The 18,102-nt window shown below is 49.4% G+C and overlaps 1 protein-coding gene across 1 annotated transcript; it reads right to left on the bottom strand.

Annotated features, from left to right (window-relative positions):
• Nucleotides 1–1,209: 1,209 nt before the first annotated feature.
• Nucleotides 1,210–17,563, bottom strand: SYPL2 (synaptophysin like 2). Its single transcript, XM_033197385.1, has 6 exons — nt 17,148–17,563; nt 16,910–16,984; nt 7,627–7,751; nt 6,358–6,559; nt 5,319–5,510; nt 1,210–3,951 (listed from the first exon to the last, which is right to left on the bottom strand). Exons 1-6 carry the CDS (start codon nt 17,199–17,201, stop codon nt 3,787–3,789), a joined length of 813 nt encoding a protein of 270 aa, XP_033053276.1. The 5' UTR covers nt 17,202–17,563; the 3' UTR covers nt 1,210–3,786.
• Between the last annotated feature and the right edge of the window lie 539 nt (nt 17,564–18,102).

The raw sequence follows: 18,102 nt of genomic DNA on the forward strand, positions 1-18,102 counted from the left end.
TCGTGCCTCCTCTGTGGGAAACCCACACTGCCCTGATGCACAGCAGAGGGTTGGAGTGGCGTTGTCTGGGTTTGAGAGGACCTAGCCAAGCTGACCAAAATCACCTGTCACGATGACAGAAGGCTGTCTCCGAGCCAGAGCCAGCCCTGGAACTGGGGTGGCCCCGAGGCGGCTGGTGTTTGCAGCATCTCTGCTGATCCCTCTGTCTTCTCCTGAGAACTGCGATTGATTCCCTGTACCGCCTCTTCCCAAACCCTGGCTGGACCCTGACTCCATCCATCACTTTGCCTTCTTTTTCTAATGAATACTTTCTCTGCTGGAAGGGCTGCTTCTGAAGCCTCGGCATAGGGAGATTTCTCATCAGAGCTGTCATCTTCCTTGCTAAGGTCTGGAAAGTACCTTAATCATCCATTTATTTCATCTTCTCAGCTGATAACATTTCTTCCCACCCTCACACAATCAAGAGACAAAAGTCTGCCTCCTCCATTTCCCACCCCAACCCCCCATCACATTAAAAAAGAAATACTAATCCTTTTTCCTCCTCAACGTCTCACACCTCACCCCCTACTCTTGGTCCTTTAGCTAAGGGGAAAAGGACCAAGTTTGGGAGCAAGACCTTAGATTTTCTTCTTTTCATCCAGGGAAGATATAAGTACTTCAAGAATAATCTCTGAGGGCAGGAAATCTCAACCTGAGACCCACAGATGATCCCTAGGGCATCCAGGAATCTGCTAAAAATTAAATGTTCAGTTGTACCCAAGTGTATTTTTCTAGGGGATGTAAATGTAGTGTGTGAGTCTCTGAAGGGGGATAGAGGTGCAAGTTTGTTCAACAAGAAGCTGATAGTTAGGAAAGTGAAGCATATGGCCCTTAACTCCTGACAGGAAGCGTGTTTGGGTCACAGATGGTAGGAGAGCAAATGGAAACAGCTTTGTGGAAGCCACTATCTCTCACCTTTTGAGTTTGCTCCAGAATTGCTAATGAGTCCCAGTTACTTTGGTCTAATTGGGTGCCACCAAAAGAGGAGATGTCACTAGACGAGAGCCTGCTAGAAATAACTGCTCTCCTCTCTGCACCCCAAGCAACAGAGTATGACTTTTTTGCTTGGGATACAGAGTGGAAAGCACCTTGGTGAAAGTTCTGATATTTGACCAAGAACTTAAAGCAGGGGAGAGGAAGAAAAAATAAATCCCCAGAAGGACTCCAGTCTCAGATCCTTCCTGGCAAGTACTTGCAGCACTGTTTATTCAAATGTATAATAACAGGCACCAGAAAACAACATGCAACATTCTCCCCCCACCCCTGATCTGCAATCCCAGAAGTAGGAGACTGATGGCCATGAGAGTGAAGGAAACTCATGTCCAGGAAAGGTCCTAGGTGGGCACCCTGGCTCTGGGTTAGAATCTAGTGGGACAAAGGGCAAGTGCCCTGCCCATTAGCCTCCTACAGCAGCTGGAGAAACCAGACATCTTCTTCTACCTCAGGCCCCACTTTGCAAAACAGCGATGCCAGCTCTGGTTGGAGAGAACATGAGTCCGATGAGGCACTTGGCCCCACCCAGCCCTCCGGAGGTAATGAGGTGAAGTAGCCTTTCCTCTTAGGGTGGCCATGGAGAGTGAGGCCATAGCCTAAATCAAGGCTCTCCTGACAGAGAACAAGAGAGCCCCCTGAGAAGAAAGAGAACGAGCCTTCCTTGCTCCAAAGAGAGTTCTGGGCTGGGAGTCCTTGGCAGGAGTGAATATAATCTCCCCCCACCCCCCGCCCGCAACTGCTTTCCCTAGCTGAAGGCCCAGTTGCTAACTTCAGCCCCCAAATGAGAACACTACCCAGCACATTTCAAATAAATTATAAATACAGACACAGAATCCAAACAAAGATCCAGTAGAAGCTGCTCACAGACCCCCACAGAGGCCAGCTTGAAGAAAAATGAAGGTCGCCCCTTTGTTCTCGGTGTCTCTGGAGCTGTAGGCAAAACTGTCCCCCCTTATCCTTGAGTAACCTGGGGACAGCTCATGACGGAAAGAGTTTCAGACTTAGAAACCCTCTCACTCCATCTCCTTTCTTTCCTCCTCAGATCTCTTCCCCAAAATCTTAAACAAACAAACAAAAACTAATTCTTTCACTGAGGGACTCGAGCCTTTGGGGATGTAAATCTTACCTTTTCCCCATCAGGAGAAAATGACTGGCCTGAAGTCAAAAGTCCTGACTCCTAGGTACCCCAGTAATGCACATGTTACTATGGATGGTGTTTAGAGAGGTGAGGAGGCTGAAGGGGGTTGACTCAGTCCTGAGGAGAGATTGGCACAGGGCACATTCACCTTTGGGATGCTTGGTGGGCCAATTGGCACTGGACTGGAAAGTAGTTGGGTTCTTCCCTCTTCTTCCTTCCCTGGGAAGCCCTATGGCCAGGGCAGATTGAGCTGGGTAGAAAGCAAATGATCCTTACCCAGTTAGCACTGATTCTCAGCCTTGGGGCCCAGAGAGGGACTGAAGGAGGTATCAGGAAGAGGATATACACTAAAGACAAATATGGAACTGGGTCCCAAAGTGAAGAAGCACCAATAGCATCGGCCTGCCCTGGACTTGGGAGGGGATAGAGACGGAGAAATAAGGACACAGGGGAGAAATGGGAGGGCAAGGGGAGTGGGAACATCCTGTTTTCAAGATGAGAAGGAGAAATATGAAAGAAGGACTAGAGAAGGAGCGGGGGAAAACTGAGCAGGGAATAAGGAAAAAATGGGCCCATCCATCCTGGGGCTCTGGTGCAACTTAGCCTCATGATGGTCCTTTGGCCCTTCCTAAGCCCTTATCTGGCCCCACAGGAATAAAAGGAAGGGCTGGACAGACTTCAAAAAGGATCTCAAATGCCTCAGATGCACAAGGCTGGGGAAGGGAGATGGACAGAGAAGTAAGGGGATTAGGGGGCAGGTCCTAGACTCCACATTTTTGAGTCCCAAATGTGAGACCAAGAAGGTGGACAGGGAGGAAGACAGGGCATTTCTAAAGCAGAGTTTAGAGTGTTGGGTGGAAAGTGCCCCAGCCTGGGGATTGAGGGGATAGAAGAAGTTGATTCTGCCGGCAAGTTTACTGGCTTTACTTTTTTGAATCTGCAACTCAGTTGAAATGTATCCTGCTCCCAGCTGAGTCCAGGCCTCATTAGGACCCTCTGAAGGGCTGTTTTCTAGGCTGGTGGACCTCTCTGGTTCACACATCATGGACTCTGTGGGCAGGCAGAGGCCAGAGAAGACAGTGGAAGGCACACTGAGTCGTGGACTGACTGATCAGACACAGGGACTAGATGGCAGCCACTGAGGAGGGGTCATCAAACCACTGTTGGGGCTTCCACACAAGGGACCAGAAGGGAAGGCTACTAGCTGATTTCCCTTCCCCCTAATATTGTTGAAGCTGGACAGATTGACAGAAAGGTGGCTGCTAGGAACCTGTCTCAGGGTACTGGTTTCCTGCCCCCAACCCTCACCTGCAGCAGAAGCTGGTTCTCAGAGACTGTAAGGGTACAAGTAACACCCAAAGTAAGATGCCTGGGTCCAGGCACTGGACAAGAAGCACTGAGGTCCTGCCATTCATGGCTCCAGCAAGGAGGGGGATAGGAAGCCACTGAGAGGGCTGCCCAGGTTTCCAACAGCTGATGCCTGCCCATCGTCTCAAAGCTCAAAGACCAGAATGATGGGGGAGGGGAATTGGAGGAGGAGGAAGAGAAAGGTCCTGGAAGCCGGAGGTGGTTGAAGAGGTGCTGTCCAGTTCGGGAGTAGCCGGGTCGGTGGCTGCTTACTGTTTCTCCACTGCTCCCTGCTCAGCTGCGCTCTCCTGGCTGGGACCCTGGCCCTGGTCCTGGTCCTGGCCCTGGCCCTGGCCCTGTCCATGCCACGGGGTCTCCTTGAACACAAACCAACAGTTCCCGGCCCACAGGAAGAAGTTGATAAAGCCGAAGAGCTGCAAAGACATCAAGGGAATTTGTGAGAATAGTCAGGGGGTCATTGTGGGAACAGGGAGGGGGAGTTCCTATTGCAGTGGGGGTGGGGGGTTGTGCAGGGAAGAAGCACAGAGGGCCAAAAAGACTAAATTAAGACAGAGAGCCTGGTATAGAGGCAGGGCTCAGGCCCATCACCTGTTTAGGGAATCCCAGGTGAAAGTGTCTAATTCTGTCCACAGCATGCACCCAAGATGTAGCTCGGTCACTAGCAGAATCTGGCCCTTTAGAGGAGCATTGTGCAAAGTGTAGCAAGGAGCCAAGAGTCAGCCCTGTGGTGCCTCCCGCAGCACACGTGAGGCCCTGTTTGGAGCACCTTCTGCCAGGTAGGTGTGGCAGGAGCTGTCCAAGGTGCTCCTTCCTTATGATCAGGCACCCAGCCAGGGTTATATTCAAATAGTTATTCAAAATATTTTTAAAACCTCACAGCAGGAAGCACTTAGAGGGAAGTGTACTGATGTCTCAAATCTTTGAAATGCACTAAAAACAAGATGGACTGATGGATGAAGAAGTGAATAAATATGTGATAAAGCAAGTCTAGTAAAAAGTTAATGGCACAGTCTAGGTGGTGAGTGTGTGGGTGTTCACTGTAAAATTTTTTCAACTTTGTTGTATCTGTGAACATTTTTACAACAAAATTTGGGTGGGGGAAACCTTCAGCAGGGTTCCAGCAAGTTCCAGAAGTGTGTTCCTGGTGTGCCAGCCATTAAACATTTCAGCTGTGGGAACAAGTCATTTTCAGAGCAAGGCTGAGGTGGCTGGGATGACGGGCAGCATTTGAGAAGCTCAAGACCTCAGCTCTTTACCAATGGATATGGACATATTTCAACATTCTAACAACTGGGATGGCCAAATCTATATGCATCCAGCTGATCCACCACTGCTCCAAAGCCCCTTTCCAGGCTGAGAGCTGAGTGACAGTAAGCCCCTTCCCACTCATGCTGGGTCTGCTCCCAGCTTCAAGCTCAGCCACAGCCCCAGGCTCCCCTTTATGTGCTCACACACATTGTGTAGAACAGGCAGGAGGCGGGGAGACATCACAGAGAGTATGCCTAGAGGTGGGGATACGAGAAGGGAATTGGATGGAGGCAGAGTGCGGAAGGAGGAAAGAACAGAAGGCTAAGTGGCTCTCGGGTTCCCCTCATCCCAAAATGTCCTCTCAGGGTCAGCCAGGAGCCAGCAGCCAGCATGAAGCGCAGTGAGGGCACCAGCTCCAGAGGCAGGGGACACCAGCTCTTGGACACCCTCTCTTTCCTTTCAGGACCTGCTAGCTGGGACAGGTCTGGGCAGCAGGGCTGGTGCTGCTTCCCGCAGTGGCCACAGGTCTCACCACGGAGATGTTGGCCAGGCCCATGGAGGGCGTGGCCCCGGCACTGCACACTGCTTCCTCTCCATGGCACACGGACATGGCTGCTGTCAGGCTGGATGGTCGTGTGGCCCCCTTGACATCAGTCAGGCCCTTGCCCCAGGCAGCTGCAGCTACCAGCCAGAAGAAGGTGAAGGAGACAGTCACACAGAAGTCCTGGGAGGAGCAGAGGGATAGGAAATACACTCAGAAAGGCCCCATTATTCCCTTGCTTCTTTTCCTCTTGCCATGATGCTGGCAATCCCAGGGTACCAGGATAGCTGCCTCTTCCCATCCTACCCAACACCTAGAACCCAGGTGGTCCTGAGGTATCTGTTCGCTGCCCCCAAAGGAATCCTGCCACTCAGGCTGCCCCTGCTAATGCCCTCACATCTAAGATCTGGCTACAATGTACCAAAGCATCTGTTGGTCAGCCTCATCTCAAAACCCACTCATCCCAAGTGGAGCCTAAACTCCCCACTCTTCCCTCCCAACTTTTCCTTTGATCACCATTGCTCAGCTACAAGTGGTAGACTGCAGGAGGCAAATGGGGTCCCTTAAGGCACCCCTTCCACCTTGCATGCCCTGGGATAGGAAGAGAGTAAAGAGGAATAATATTAATAATCACTAATGCTTATTGAGACTAACTATGTACTAAATACATGCATTCTCATTTTTTCACATACACACACACAAAACTATGAGGCAGTTATTATTTTATCCCCATTTTATAGTTAAGGAAACTGCAATTTAGAGAGGTTATTTAACTTGTCCAAGATCACACAGCAAGTAAGGGACCATGCTGGGATCTGAACCCAGGCAGTCTTAACTCCAGAGCCTGCTTGTGTACGGTGCTGTTGTGCCTCCTGTGAACAGGAACAAGCAACGGGAGGTTGATGGAGGCAGAGGTTCCACCACGGGGGTGGAAGCCGCTATGTTTGTCCTCTGCTCCAGTTCTGACCTCAGCCCCCTCACAAACATCTCAGTTTCTCCACCCCATTCCTTCTGGCCTGTGCTAACTCACCACCAGCGGGAAGCGTTTGTTCTCTGTGTAGAGGTTGTGGAAGCGCAGGTAGATAACTAGGGCAGCCATAGTATAGAAAAAGGAAAAGATGCCAAGGGTCACGAAGAACTCGGCGGGTGCAGAGAAGTCCCCCATGAGGTGCATGGTCTTGGAGCTGGACTCTTCATCGCAGAGGGGCATCTCATATTGGATCCGGTGCAACCTGCAGGTGGCAGGGGAGGCCATCCTGAGCTCAAGCAATCCTCTCTCTCCCTGGCCCAGAAGTAGTCCTGTGCTAGTTCTCAGCAGGGAACTCTTACAGAGCCAACAAAGGGGTCATGTAGGAAGGAAAGTTTCTGGAAGGAACCTTGCAGTCAAAATGAGAACTTCCCCAAAATTTCCAGTAAAACTCTACCTTCCTCTCAGCTGCCCCCCATCCCACTCATCTACCCTGCCCAGACATGGTGACCATGTGTTCCCAAGTGTCTCCAGGGCCCTTTAGGTCACAACTGCAATATATGTAGTTCTTCTATTTCTGGTAGCCAAACCACTAGGCAGATCAGCTTCATTCTGCGTCTGGAAAGTGCAGGCCCAGAGTGGCCAAGATAAGGTTGGAATCACCCATTCTCGGGCTTTATTGGGCTTTCCAATGAGGCAGTGGACAAATTAAAGAGAAAAACACAGCCAATTATATATGAGACAGTTAATATAACTTGGGTGCTGATACTAGAAATTTCTGAAAAGGTGAGCCCCATTCCCATTCTCCTATGAACATTTGAGCTCCCCCTACTTCCTAAGCTCCCAAATACCCAGAGAAGAGTTCACTTCTACCTCCCTGTCAAGGTGTGCCCACTTGTATCCTGGTGGTACTGGCTGAGGATCCCACATCAACTCTTTAGGATGTAAGTACCAATAAGCTTCCCTACCTTCAAGGCAGAGAGGAGGCTGCTGAGGGTCAGAGAGACCTGTCCACCTTGACAAGGTTCCTGTAAGCCTCCATCCCAAACTGCATTGGCTCTTTCTGTATGAGCTGGTGTGACCTGCCATGGGTTGTCCATGGACTGGAACATTATTATAACAGTGATCAATCTGTGTTTCCCTTACGTTTTGCTCTGGTCAGTGTGTCTGAAATTGCTAAAGAGCAGAAAGGATCTAAGTCTTATCATTCTATTTGAATCTGGAGTGGCGCACAACGAATGGTTTTTAGGTTTCTGGAGGAGGAAAAGACCAAGCAGGTCCTGCCAATCAAGTGAGAGAGGATGTGCTGGGTTGGAACCAATTCTTGCTCACCTGAAGGGATAGCCGAATGCAACGATGATGGAGCTCACGTCCTTGGCTTCGTTGTTGCAGCGAACCATTGCTCCTGTCTCCCCACTGTAGGAGCCACAGGACCCGAAGGCAAAAATAGCAAAGAGCTGAGAGAGAGAGTGAAGCCTCTTTGAGAGTCAGAAGGCCTCAACTGGCCAAAGTCAAGAACTAACTGCAACTCCCCACAGATGTAGACATTAAGTGCGGGAGTGGGGGACAGTGAGGATACCCTTTAATCAAGTACTTCCTAGGCAGAAACCCATGGCTTCCATTTGTCTTCCAGCCTCAGGCTGCTGGACCAAGTAGCTAAATGAATAATGTTGACTGAATAGTGTCTGCGAGGGAGATGAAGAGGCAGGAAATGGACAGTTGCCAGATCTCTCCATTGGGCATGATGAGGGGACCATAGGTAGCCTCCTTAAGATGACTAACACAAAACCTCTGCAATTCAGGCTTTAGGAAACTTCTAGCTTACAGATAGACTTGAATTTCCTTCCCAAGGGAGAGACACACTCAGAAAGACTCCCCTGCATCAACCTAGATCAGACATGCCTAGAATGCGTTTCATTTCTCCTTTGAACTAGTCATCTAATCTTGTTTCCTAGTTGCTAACTTCCAGTGGCTTCCTGCCTTGGTGGAGGTATAGCTGGAGGGGCCGGCTTCTACCAAGCCACCCCAGATGGGCCATACTGCTGTTCTATAGTACTGACAGCCTAATTCCTCTTCCCCAAAAGGCACATGGCCTTCTAGCAATAGCGCTGGCTGGGCCAATGTGACAATCTTGGCTCAAGCCCAGAGAAAAGTACCCTCCACTTGCCTTATCAGTCTCCACCGTTTCCCCACTGGTGTTTCCCTTTGTCATCTGTTGATGCTGCTATTTCTCAGTGTTAAGATCCAGAAGTGTCTCAGGTCACTCGAATTGTTTTCTTCTCTACCTTTCCTCACATTTTACTACACCTTCTCTCTCGAGGGAAATAAAATTTCCTCGTCCTATGATTTTCCAATTTCTTTTTTTTTTTTTTTTTTTTTTTTGAGACGGAGTCTCGCTCTGTCGCCCGGGCTGGAGTGCAGTGGCCGGATCCTGGCTCACTGCAAGCTCCGTCTCCCGGGTTCACGCCATTCTCCTGCCTCAGCCTCCCGGGTAGCTGGGACTACAGGCGCCCGCCACCTCGCCCGGCTAATTTTTTGTATTTTTTGGTAGAGACGGGGTTTCACCGTGTTAGCCAGGATGGTCTCGATCTCCTGACCTTGTGATCCGCCCATCTCGGCCTCCCAAAGTGCTGGGATTACAGGCTTGAGCCACTGCGCCCGGCCTCCAATTTCTTTCTGGGAAACACACTTTGGTTAGAAAAGGAGGTGAGAAGCCAGGTGCGGTGGCTTACACCTGTAATCCCAGCACTTTGGGAGGCTGAGGCGGGTGAATCATTTGAGGTCAGGAGTTTGAGACCAGCCTGGCCAACATGGTGAAACCCCATATCTACTATAAATACAAAAATCAGCCTGGCAGTAGAGTGTCGCATGCCTGTAATCCCAGCTACTTGGGCGGCTGAGGCAGGAGAATCACTTGAACCCGGGAGGCAGAGATTGGGGCGAGCCGAGATCGTGCCACTGCACTCCAGCCTGGGCGACTGAGTGAGGCCTTGTCCCCCCTGCCCCCCACTCCAGAAAAAAAGAAAAGGAGGCGAGAAATTGAAATGTCTTGTCCTCCACGTCATCTGCTCAGACTAGGTTTCCTGTGCACTTACCTTTGGCTTGTACCCAATGTCACGTTCTTATTAAGCAATGAGCTTATTCTCTTAATTGTTCACTTTCTGTATGTTTCTTTGAGACTCAGTGTCTTGGACATTAAACACTTGGAAGACAGCTGATCAATATGTCAGCCCAGCATCCAGAGTCTAGAATAGAAGCTATATACATTTTATTTTGCTAATGCTTGTTAGCATTATGGAGGGAAAGAAGAACTGAACTAGGAGTATGGAAACCTAGGTTCCAGACCTGGTCCTGTCACTAAGTAGCCAGGTGAGCTCTGATAAGTCACTCTGCTCTCTGAGTCTGTTTCCTCATCTTTTTTTTTTTTTTTTTTTTTTTTTTAGACAGTCTTGCTCTGTTGCCCAGGCTGGAGTGCAATGGCACGATCTCAGCTCACTGCAAGCTCTACCTCCCGGGTTCACGCCATTCTCCTGCCTCAGCCTCCCAAGTAGCTGGGACTACAGGTGCCTGCCACCACGCCCAGCTAATTTTTTGTATTTTTTTTTAGTAGAGATGGAGTTTCACTATGTTAGCCAGGATGGTCTCGATCTCCTGACCTCATCATGATCCACCTGCCTCGGCTTCCCAAAGTGCCGTGATTACAGGCGTGAGCCATCGTGCCCAACCTGTTTCCTCATCTTAAATGGAGGGGTTTGGAGTAGATAATCTAGAGGCCCTTTCCAGTCCCAGAACTCTCTCTCTCTCTGAGAGTAACATTGTCAGTGTACTCTTGGCTGGGCTTGCCAACAGCTGTGCTCTGCCCCTGGGAGGTGTCCAGTACCACTGCCCCCGGCTTGCAGCGCCTGGCCTTGCAGATCTCCATGCTGGAGCCATTGACCTCTCTCCAAAGGTCATAATGGGCACCTCTCTGTTTCCAGGAGGTTTATTCCAGACAAATGAGAATTGTCTCCATGTTAAAGATATCTGGGAAAGAAGACAGTAAAACCACCCGCCAATGCCTAAATAACCTCCTCTCCTGAATTAAATGATGGAGACTGCAGTAGGGCCCTGTTTGCCCACCTTCTTCACAGAGGTAGAGAAGAGTCACTCAAAGCCTCTGCATCGTTACCCTTTACTTACTCAAAGTGGCCTCACCATTGTAATAGTGGAACTTCTCTAGCTCTTCCTCGTAGGAATTATCTAACCTTTTGTCAGTTCTGTGCACATCTGATTCCTCTTAGAAGTTTCTTTATTCCTCTTAGCTTCTGGTGCCCAGCACTGGACATGATTAAGGTGTCACATTCCAGGAAGGGCAGCACAGTTGGAAATATTTTTACCTATTGGCAGTTAGTCAGTGAATGGCTTCTTATAAGTTCCTTAAGAAAGCAGGGGCCGGGCATGGTGACTCACAGCTGTAGACCCAGCAGTTTGGGAGGCCAAGCGGGAGAATGGCTTGAGCCCAGGAATTTGAGACCAGTAACGTATAGGCAACATAGCAAGACCCTGGTCTACAGAAACTACAAACAAAAAATTAGCCAGGCATGGCTAATAGTCCCAGCTACTCAGGAGACTGATGTGGAGAAATCACTTGAGCCCAAGAGTTCAAGGCTGCTGTGAGCTATGATCATGCCACTGCACTCCAGGCTGGGCAACAGAACAATACCCCATTAAAAAAAAAAATCGTAAAGAGAAAGTAGGTACTCAAAACTTGGGGGCAGTGAATGGTCAGTTATGGAGACTTCTCTTCACCAGCACTCTCCTGAAAGGCACTCCTGAGCATCTACAGAAAGATAAAATTTAAGAGCATGTACTATGCCTAGCATGTACAGTGTCTACTATGCACGGTTCTAGGCACTATTATCTAGTGGTGAACAAAAAAGAAAAAAAGCCAAGCGTGGTGGTTCATGCCTGTAATCCCAGCACTCTGGGAGGCTGAGGTGGGAGGATCACTTGAGCCCAGGAGTTTGAGATTAGCCAACTTTTTATTTAGCCAAGAAAAATTAGCCAGGTGTGGTGGTGCACATCTGTGGTTCCAGCTACTCTGGAGGCTGATATGGGAAGATCTCTTGAGCCCAGGAGGTCAAAGCTACATGATCGCACCACTGGACACCAGACTGTGTGACAGAGTGAGACCCTATCTCAAAAAAAGAAAAAGAAAATCAAAATCTCTGCCCTCATGGGGCTCACACTCTAGAGCTGCACTATCCAGAACAGTAGCCACTAGCCAAGCTTGATTATTTAAGTTAATCAAAATTAAATTAAAGAAACAATTCAAGCTGGGTGCAGTGTCTGAGACCTGTAATCCCAACACTTTGGGAAGCAAGGTGGGAGGATCACTTGAGGCCAGGAGTTCAAGACCAGCCTGGGTATCATAGCAAGACCCTATCTCTACCAAAAAAAAAAAAAAAAAAAAAAAGTTGGGCATGGTGGTACATGCCTGTGGTTCTGGCTGCTGAAGTGTGTGGATCATTTGAGCCCAGGGGTTCAAGGCTGCAATGAGCTATGATCATGCCACTGCACTCCAGCCTGGGTGACAGAGTGAGACTGGATCCAACAACAACAAAAAAAATTCAGGCCAGGTGTGGTGGCTCATGCCTGTAATCTCAGCACTTTAGGAGGCCAAGGTGGGTGAATCACTTGAGGTCAGGAGTTCGAGACCAGCCTGGCCAACATGGCAAAATGCCATCTCTACTAAAACACACACACACACACAAATATTCAGTTCAGTCACACTAGGCACATTTCAAGTGCTCAATAGCCTCATGTGGCTAGCAGGTACTGTCTCAGAGAGCACAGATTCTAAAATTTTCCCATTATTACCAAAAGTTCTGCTGTGTCTAAATGACAGTCCCGAGGTTCTGACACTCCTGAATCCTGCTTTCAGATTCTTCAGAGGGCAAAATACACACACAATAACTTCAGTATTTATTGTATTCTGATTCTTTTCAAGTCAGGGATTTTACATGATAATTTTTTATTTACCAAAATATACATTTAAATCTGAACACTATACAGTCGGATGGTACCAGAGCAAAATGAGAACATCTGAGGGGAATCACAGGTTCACAGAGCAGCAGAACAAAAGGGACCTCAAAGATGCTCATGCCCAATCATCTTATTTCACAGAGGTGGAATCTGAAGCCCCAAAAGATTAAGTCACTTTCCCAAAGTCACATTTAGTTGATGTGAAAGCCAGGCTTAGAATTCACATCTCCTGATTTCCTGCCCAGTGCTCTTTCCATTTCATTTGCTCATTAACTCAACACTGATTGAGCATCTACCTTGTGCCAGGTGCTGGAGATGCGAAGACGAATGAGACCTAGATCCTGCTCTTGAGCATTCACATCAAGAAAGGAATGTCATATTAAAACAAACAAACAAAAATAATAAAAACAAACACTGCATCCCAGAGTTGTTAAGGCTAAAGAAGAGATCTCTACCATGTGTGTTGAGGATTATAAGGAGGGAAGGAGTAGCTCTGTGCCTTGGGGTGCAGAAGCTCAGAAAGACACCTTCTCCCAACCCCCTCCATGTCTCCTAATCCTCCATCTTTCCACTCCAGGTTTGCTTTCTTCCTTAACTGTGCCAAGTGACTGAGACACAGAGAAGAGAGGGAAAGAACTGAAACCACCCCTGTCACCAAGCACAAGGCCCTGAGATGAGCAAACTGATTATAAAGAGCAGCCAAGGAGAAGTAGAGGCCCTGAGACAAGGGGGAGTTCTAGCATTCTGGTGCCAACCAGCCTTTCTCCTCTTGTACCTCCATTGCTGGGACAGCGCTGGTCATTTTCTGCCCTCCTCCTCCTCCTCCTCCTTCTGCATCTCTTTTGCAACGATGTCAGAATAACCTTTCCAGTTTAAGGATGAGGCTCCCCTTTGGTACTGACATGCTCGCTGGTGATAATCCTGTGACAGTCCTGAGGACACTAACATCACCAGTTAGCTCACAGCACAAGGAAGACAAATTCTCTCCTCAGGTCCTACTCCCACACTTATCTCATTGTTTTTTGTTTTGTTTTGTTTAGGTGAGGTGGCTCATGTCTGTAATCTCAGCACTTTTGGAGGCCGAGGCGGGAATATCGCCTAAGCCCAGGAACTCAAAGCCAGGTGGGGCAGCATAGTGAGACCCGATTTTTACAAAAATTTTTTACAACTTAGCTGGGCATGGTGGCATGTGCCTTTGGTCCCAGATACTCGAGTGGCTGAGGTGGGAGGATTGCCTGAGCTTGGAAAGTTGAGGCTGCAGTGAGATGTGTTCGTACCACTGCACTCCAGGCTCGGTGACAGAGCCAGTCTCTATCTTAGTCTCTATCTTAGAGCCTGTCTAAAAAAAAAAAAAGATTTGGTATTTACTTACTCCAGGTTCCAGAGCTAGAAAGCAAGAAAGCAGAGGAGACTCAATTTAAACCAAAGCCTATCTGACTTCAAAAATCTGTCTTGTTCTCTTTCTTTTCTTTTCTTTTTCTTTCTTTTCTTTTCTTTCTTTCTTTCTTTTTCTTTCTTTTCTTTCTTCCTTTCTCTCTTTCTTTCTTTCTTTTTTTATTTTTGAGACAAGTTCTAGTTCTGTCACCCAGGCTGGAGTGCACAGTTCACTGCAGCCTCTACCTCCTGGGCTCAATGATCCTCCAGCCTCAGCCTCCCAAGGAGCTGGGACCACAAGCATCTGTCATCACACCCAGCTGATTTTATTTTTTTATAGAGATGAGATCTCCCCTTATTGCCCAGGCTTGTGTCAAACTCCTGGGCTCAAGCAATCCTCCCACCTCAACCTCCCTAAGTATGTCTTTTTCTTTAAAAGAAAAAAAAATTTAAGATACTTCTTTTCTTTCTTATCTTGAACTCCCATGATTTGACGTCCTTCTCTTTTTTTTTTTTTTGAGACGGAGTCTCGGTCTGTCGCCCAGGCTGGAGTGCAGTGGCTGGATCTCAGCTCACTGCAAGCTCCGCCTCCCGGGTTTACGCCATTCTCCTGCTTCAGCCTCCTGAGTAGCTGGGACTACAGGCGCCCGCCACCTCGCCCGGCTAGTTTTTTTGTATTTTTTTAGTAGAGACGGGGTTTCACCATGTTAGCCAGGATGGTCTCAATCTCCTGACCTCGTGATCCGCCCGTCTCGGCCTCCCAAAGTGCTGGGATTACAGGCTTGAGCCACCGCGCCCAGCCGTCCTTTTCTTTTTTTAAAAAAACGAGTTCTCCAATAATTGGTCTATGTCCAGGTTATTTTTGCTAGCTTAGTATAGACTTAGTGAGACTCCAGAATTGGAATTCAAGTGAGATTAATCAATTTCTCAATTAAAAAAAAACACTCTAAGATAAGCTCCTGACAAATAAAAGAATAACACTACTTTATTTTCACAAAGATTCCAGTAAAATCTCTGTTTTTTGGTAATAATGACACCAAAATTCTCAATTACCATTACAATAACTGCAAGCTTTGTGTTTTCTTTTTTCCTTCTCCACTCAGGAGCATTTGATCCCTCCAAACAGGAAATAAGTGAAAGACTCAAATGACATTTCCACTGTCATTTCTGGTGCTGGTGCCTGTGTACTTTTTATGTTACCTCATCTGCAGAGCTTCATAGCAAGTGAAACTGGTGCCCTGAATTCAGGCTACCTGGGATGGCAATAAAAGCAAAGCACATTTCTTTGTGATGCTACCCTGTGAATGAAGTCGGAATTCAGAGTCTAGCTCAAGGCCCAGGCTTTGGCATTCTGAGAGAAAAGGGACTCCGTTTTGCACAACCCCCTTTCTAAGTACTTGAAGATCATAAAAGTCTATCAGATCTTAATTCCTAGGGCGTTAATGCTGACCTCAAGACTGGATCGTTTCCCTAGGCTTTGCTTTGTATAGCCTTTACAGAAGTGTTGTGGGTATTTGGGGTGCTGGGTGGAGGGAAGGATGGCAGGATTGAAGAAGGAAACTTTTCAGAATCCCTCCAAGGGAAAGGAGTCCATGGTCTCCCTCGTTGTCTCCCTTATCCTTTGACAGTCTGTCTCAAATTCTGTTGGATCCATTTGCCTAATTGAATGGTAAAATTGTTCTCTTACATTTCAGGTTCCACTCCTCTGGATTGCTTATAATGGTTCTTCCAGTTCTGGATGCCAATCTCTCAGAGCCTTAATACCATTCTTAAATGGCTCCCTCTGGCACATGAGTGGTGGATCAGAACAGGGAAGGGGCCAAAGGCAAAAGAGCTCAATCAGCAATTGGTCCAACCACTCTTGCAGCAGTAAGAAAGGTGGAAAGTCCCCACCAGGTCCCAGAGTTTGCACTTGGGAGCTCCCAGGCTGGCCCGATAATCCCAAATGCACTCTTGCCCCTGGGTTCCAGATTTGATTATTCTCATGCAAACCATGATTTAAGAATTGGTGTCACAGTGCTAATTCTTGTCTCCAAAGCCCTGTAGAACTCAATCCTCCTCAGTATTAACGGTAACTTATTCCCTAGCTGAATTCTGTACGGAGAGCACATTAATTAAGTTATTCACACACCATTTGGTATGTGGATTGTCTAATTTAAAATCTCTTTTGCAATAGTGCACTAAATGCCCCCTACAAGTCTTTATGATTTGAGAAAGTGACTGCACCTGTCCACATTCCTAATTTATACCCAGGAGGCCTTGGGCACTGGCCTAGTGAAGCAAGATAGTATTTCCACTACACTATAACAGGGGAAACTGAGGACCTGAGCAAGTGACTTTTTCAAGGTCACAGAGTAAGTCTAACATAGGGCCATATTCTAGCACACCAACCTATTTAGAGCATAAGGAGACCCTAGGAAGGTTCTGATCAACATCTGACTAGTGATGGAAATTGAAGTCCAGAGAAATGAATTGCCCAAGGTGACATAGCTGGAAAAGGCCGGTGGTCTAGGTCTGGATCTCAGGGCCCCAGCTTCTCAGATCAGTGTTCCATCTTATTCTACATGCCACATTTTAGCCATGCTGTGATTTTAAATTCTGTCTTATTTTTTCTTTTGTTTAATCATAGAGCCATAAGCTCCCTTCATTCATTCATCCACTCCCTCACTCATTTACAGGAACTCAGATTACTCCAACGACTTCAACAGGGAAGGGCGAGCCGAGAGCCTGTCCCTTGAGCCAGTACCTGTAGGATCACCCAGTCCCTGGTGGTTTTGGGGGCAGGATGGTTTCCATCGCCTGCTTCCTTCCCTCCTTTGCCCTCCACGGCTTCCCTCTTGGTGAAGAGCGGACCTCTTCCCCCTCGTCCTTCTCCCTCCTCCCGTCACCAAGGAGTGGTATGTGCAGGATCAGAGTTCTGGAAAGGTTACACCCGGGTCCTCTCGCCCGAGTGAAATGTGAGCGCCCTGGGCAAAGGCTCCTTGCACATAGAAGGACCGAATCCGGGACTCCGCATGCCTCGCTCTTCACCCTCCTGCCACCAAGTCCGGAGAAGCAGCCCCAGCCCGCCCCTCCCCCGCCCACCTGTCACCGCCCCCCACCCTTCCGCCGTGGCCGGGCCGCAGCACCTCCCCAGCCCCCACTCTGGCTCCATTGCTTCGGGTCAGCGTCACAGCCCAAGCTCCCGAAATAGCCCGGGGCCGGGGCAGCGACTCACCCACTGGAGAACTTTGATGAAGCCCAGCGGCTCCTCCAGCCGCCGCCAGCGCAGCCCCACGAGCAGGCGGTCTACCTGCGGAGACACAGCCGGCCGGGGGATCAGGGCGGTGGGGAGCCCTGGGAAGGCGCTGGTCCCCTTGCCCCACTCACACGCGGTCCAGGGGTGGGATAAGGGTCCAGCCCGACATCTAGGTGGAGAGGGGCGGGTGAGAGAGTCCGAGGCGCGCAGGGACTACCTGCTGGCGCGGCGACTTGTCCGCCGTGCGGCCGGCGCTCTCGGTCGAGGACATGCTGGCGCAGCGGGCCCGGGGCGGGGCGTGGGGGCTTGGCTCCCTGGCCGGGAGGAGGTGGACACCGCGGGGGAGCGGGGAGCTGCGAGTCGGGGGCAGAGCAGGCGAGCTGGGCCAGAGCGCGAGCGGCCGTCGGTGGGCGGGAGTCCAGGCTGACTGGCTAGCTGGGTCGCAGGGGAGCTGCTGTTCGTGCTCTCCGAGGCTGCGGCCGCCGCGGTGCCCCGCCGGCAGCAGAAAGCCCCCGAGTCCGATTCAAACTTCTGTCAAACTCGCAGCGAACTTGGCCGCCGAGTCACGTGGCGTGCGCTCCCGAACCCTCCTCCCGCCCCCTCTGCTCCCTTTCTCCGCTTGCCGGGCACCTTAAAGGGACCTGCGGCCTCCGCGGTTAGTTCTGCTGCGGGTCGGGGGGGGGCCTCCGGGTCCTTGCCAAAGCCTCCGGGACCGGTCCCCACCGAGACACCGCGGCCGTCGGAAAACCCAGCCGGGCGCGCCTGAACGCACGGGCTCCAGGTTTATCCTTCCCTATTTTCCTGGATTGCGCCGGATTTTCTCCTCTTCCGTACCAGAATACCCAGAACGTAAAAGATTCTCACGAGGCACGATCCGGGCTGTGAAACAAGGTTCTAAGTCTCACGGTTAACATACCGTCAGTACCGACAAAAGGCCGATAGAATATAAGCTGCTGATTTTTAATCCTGTCCAGCTAGGTATTGTTCTGATTTTTTTTTTTTAATCAACAAAAGACATTTGTATGTTAGTGATTCAAAAATTATTGGCCGGGCGCGGTAGCTCACTCCTGTAATCCCAGCCCTTTGGGAGGCCGAGGCCAGAAGATCACGAGGTCAGGAGTTCGAGACCAGTCTGGCCAACATAGTGAAACCCCGTCTCTACTAAAAATACA

Source organism: Trachypithecus francoisi, unplaced genomic scaffold, assembly GCF_009764315.1.
Source record: "Trachypithecus francoisi isolate TF-2019V2 unplaced genomic scaffold, Tfra_2.0 Lachesis_group5, whole genome shotgun sequence".
Classification (NCBI taxonomy): Eukaryota; Metazoa; Chordata; class Mammalia; order Primates; family Cercopithecidae; genus Trachypithecus; species Trachypithecus francoisi.

What these genes read in the sequence shown, in the direction of transcription:
- SYPL2 (XM_033197385.1), bottom strand. Translation starts at nt 17,201, where the DNA reads ATGTCCTCGACCGAGAGCGCCGGCCGCACGGCGGACAAGTCGCCGCGC. An exon ending in GCATTCGGCTATCCCTTCAG is followed by an intron (nt 6,560 to 7,626) that starts GTGAGCAAGAAT and finishes TGCCACCTGCAG; the next exon opens with GTTGCACCGGATCCAATATG. An exon ending in ACAAACGCTTCCCGCTGGTG is followed by an intron (nt 5,511 to 6,357) that starts GTGAGTTAGCAC and finishes TGCTCCTCCCAG; the next exon opens with GACTTCTGTGTGACTGTCTC.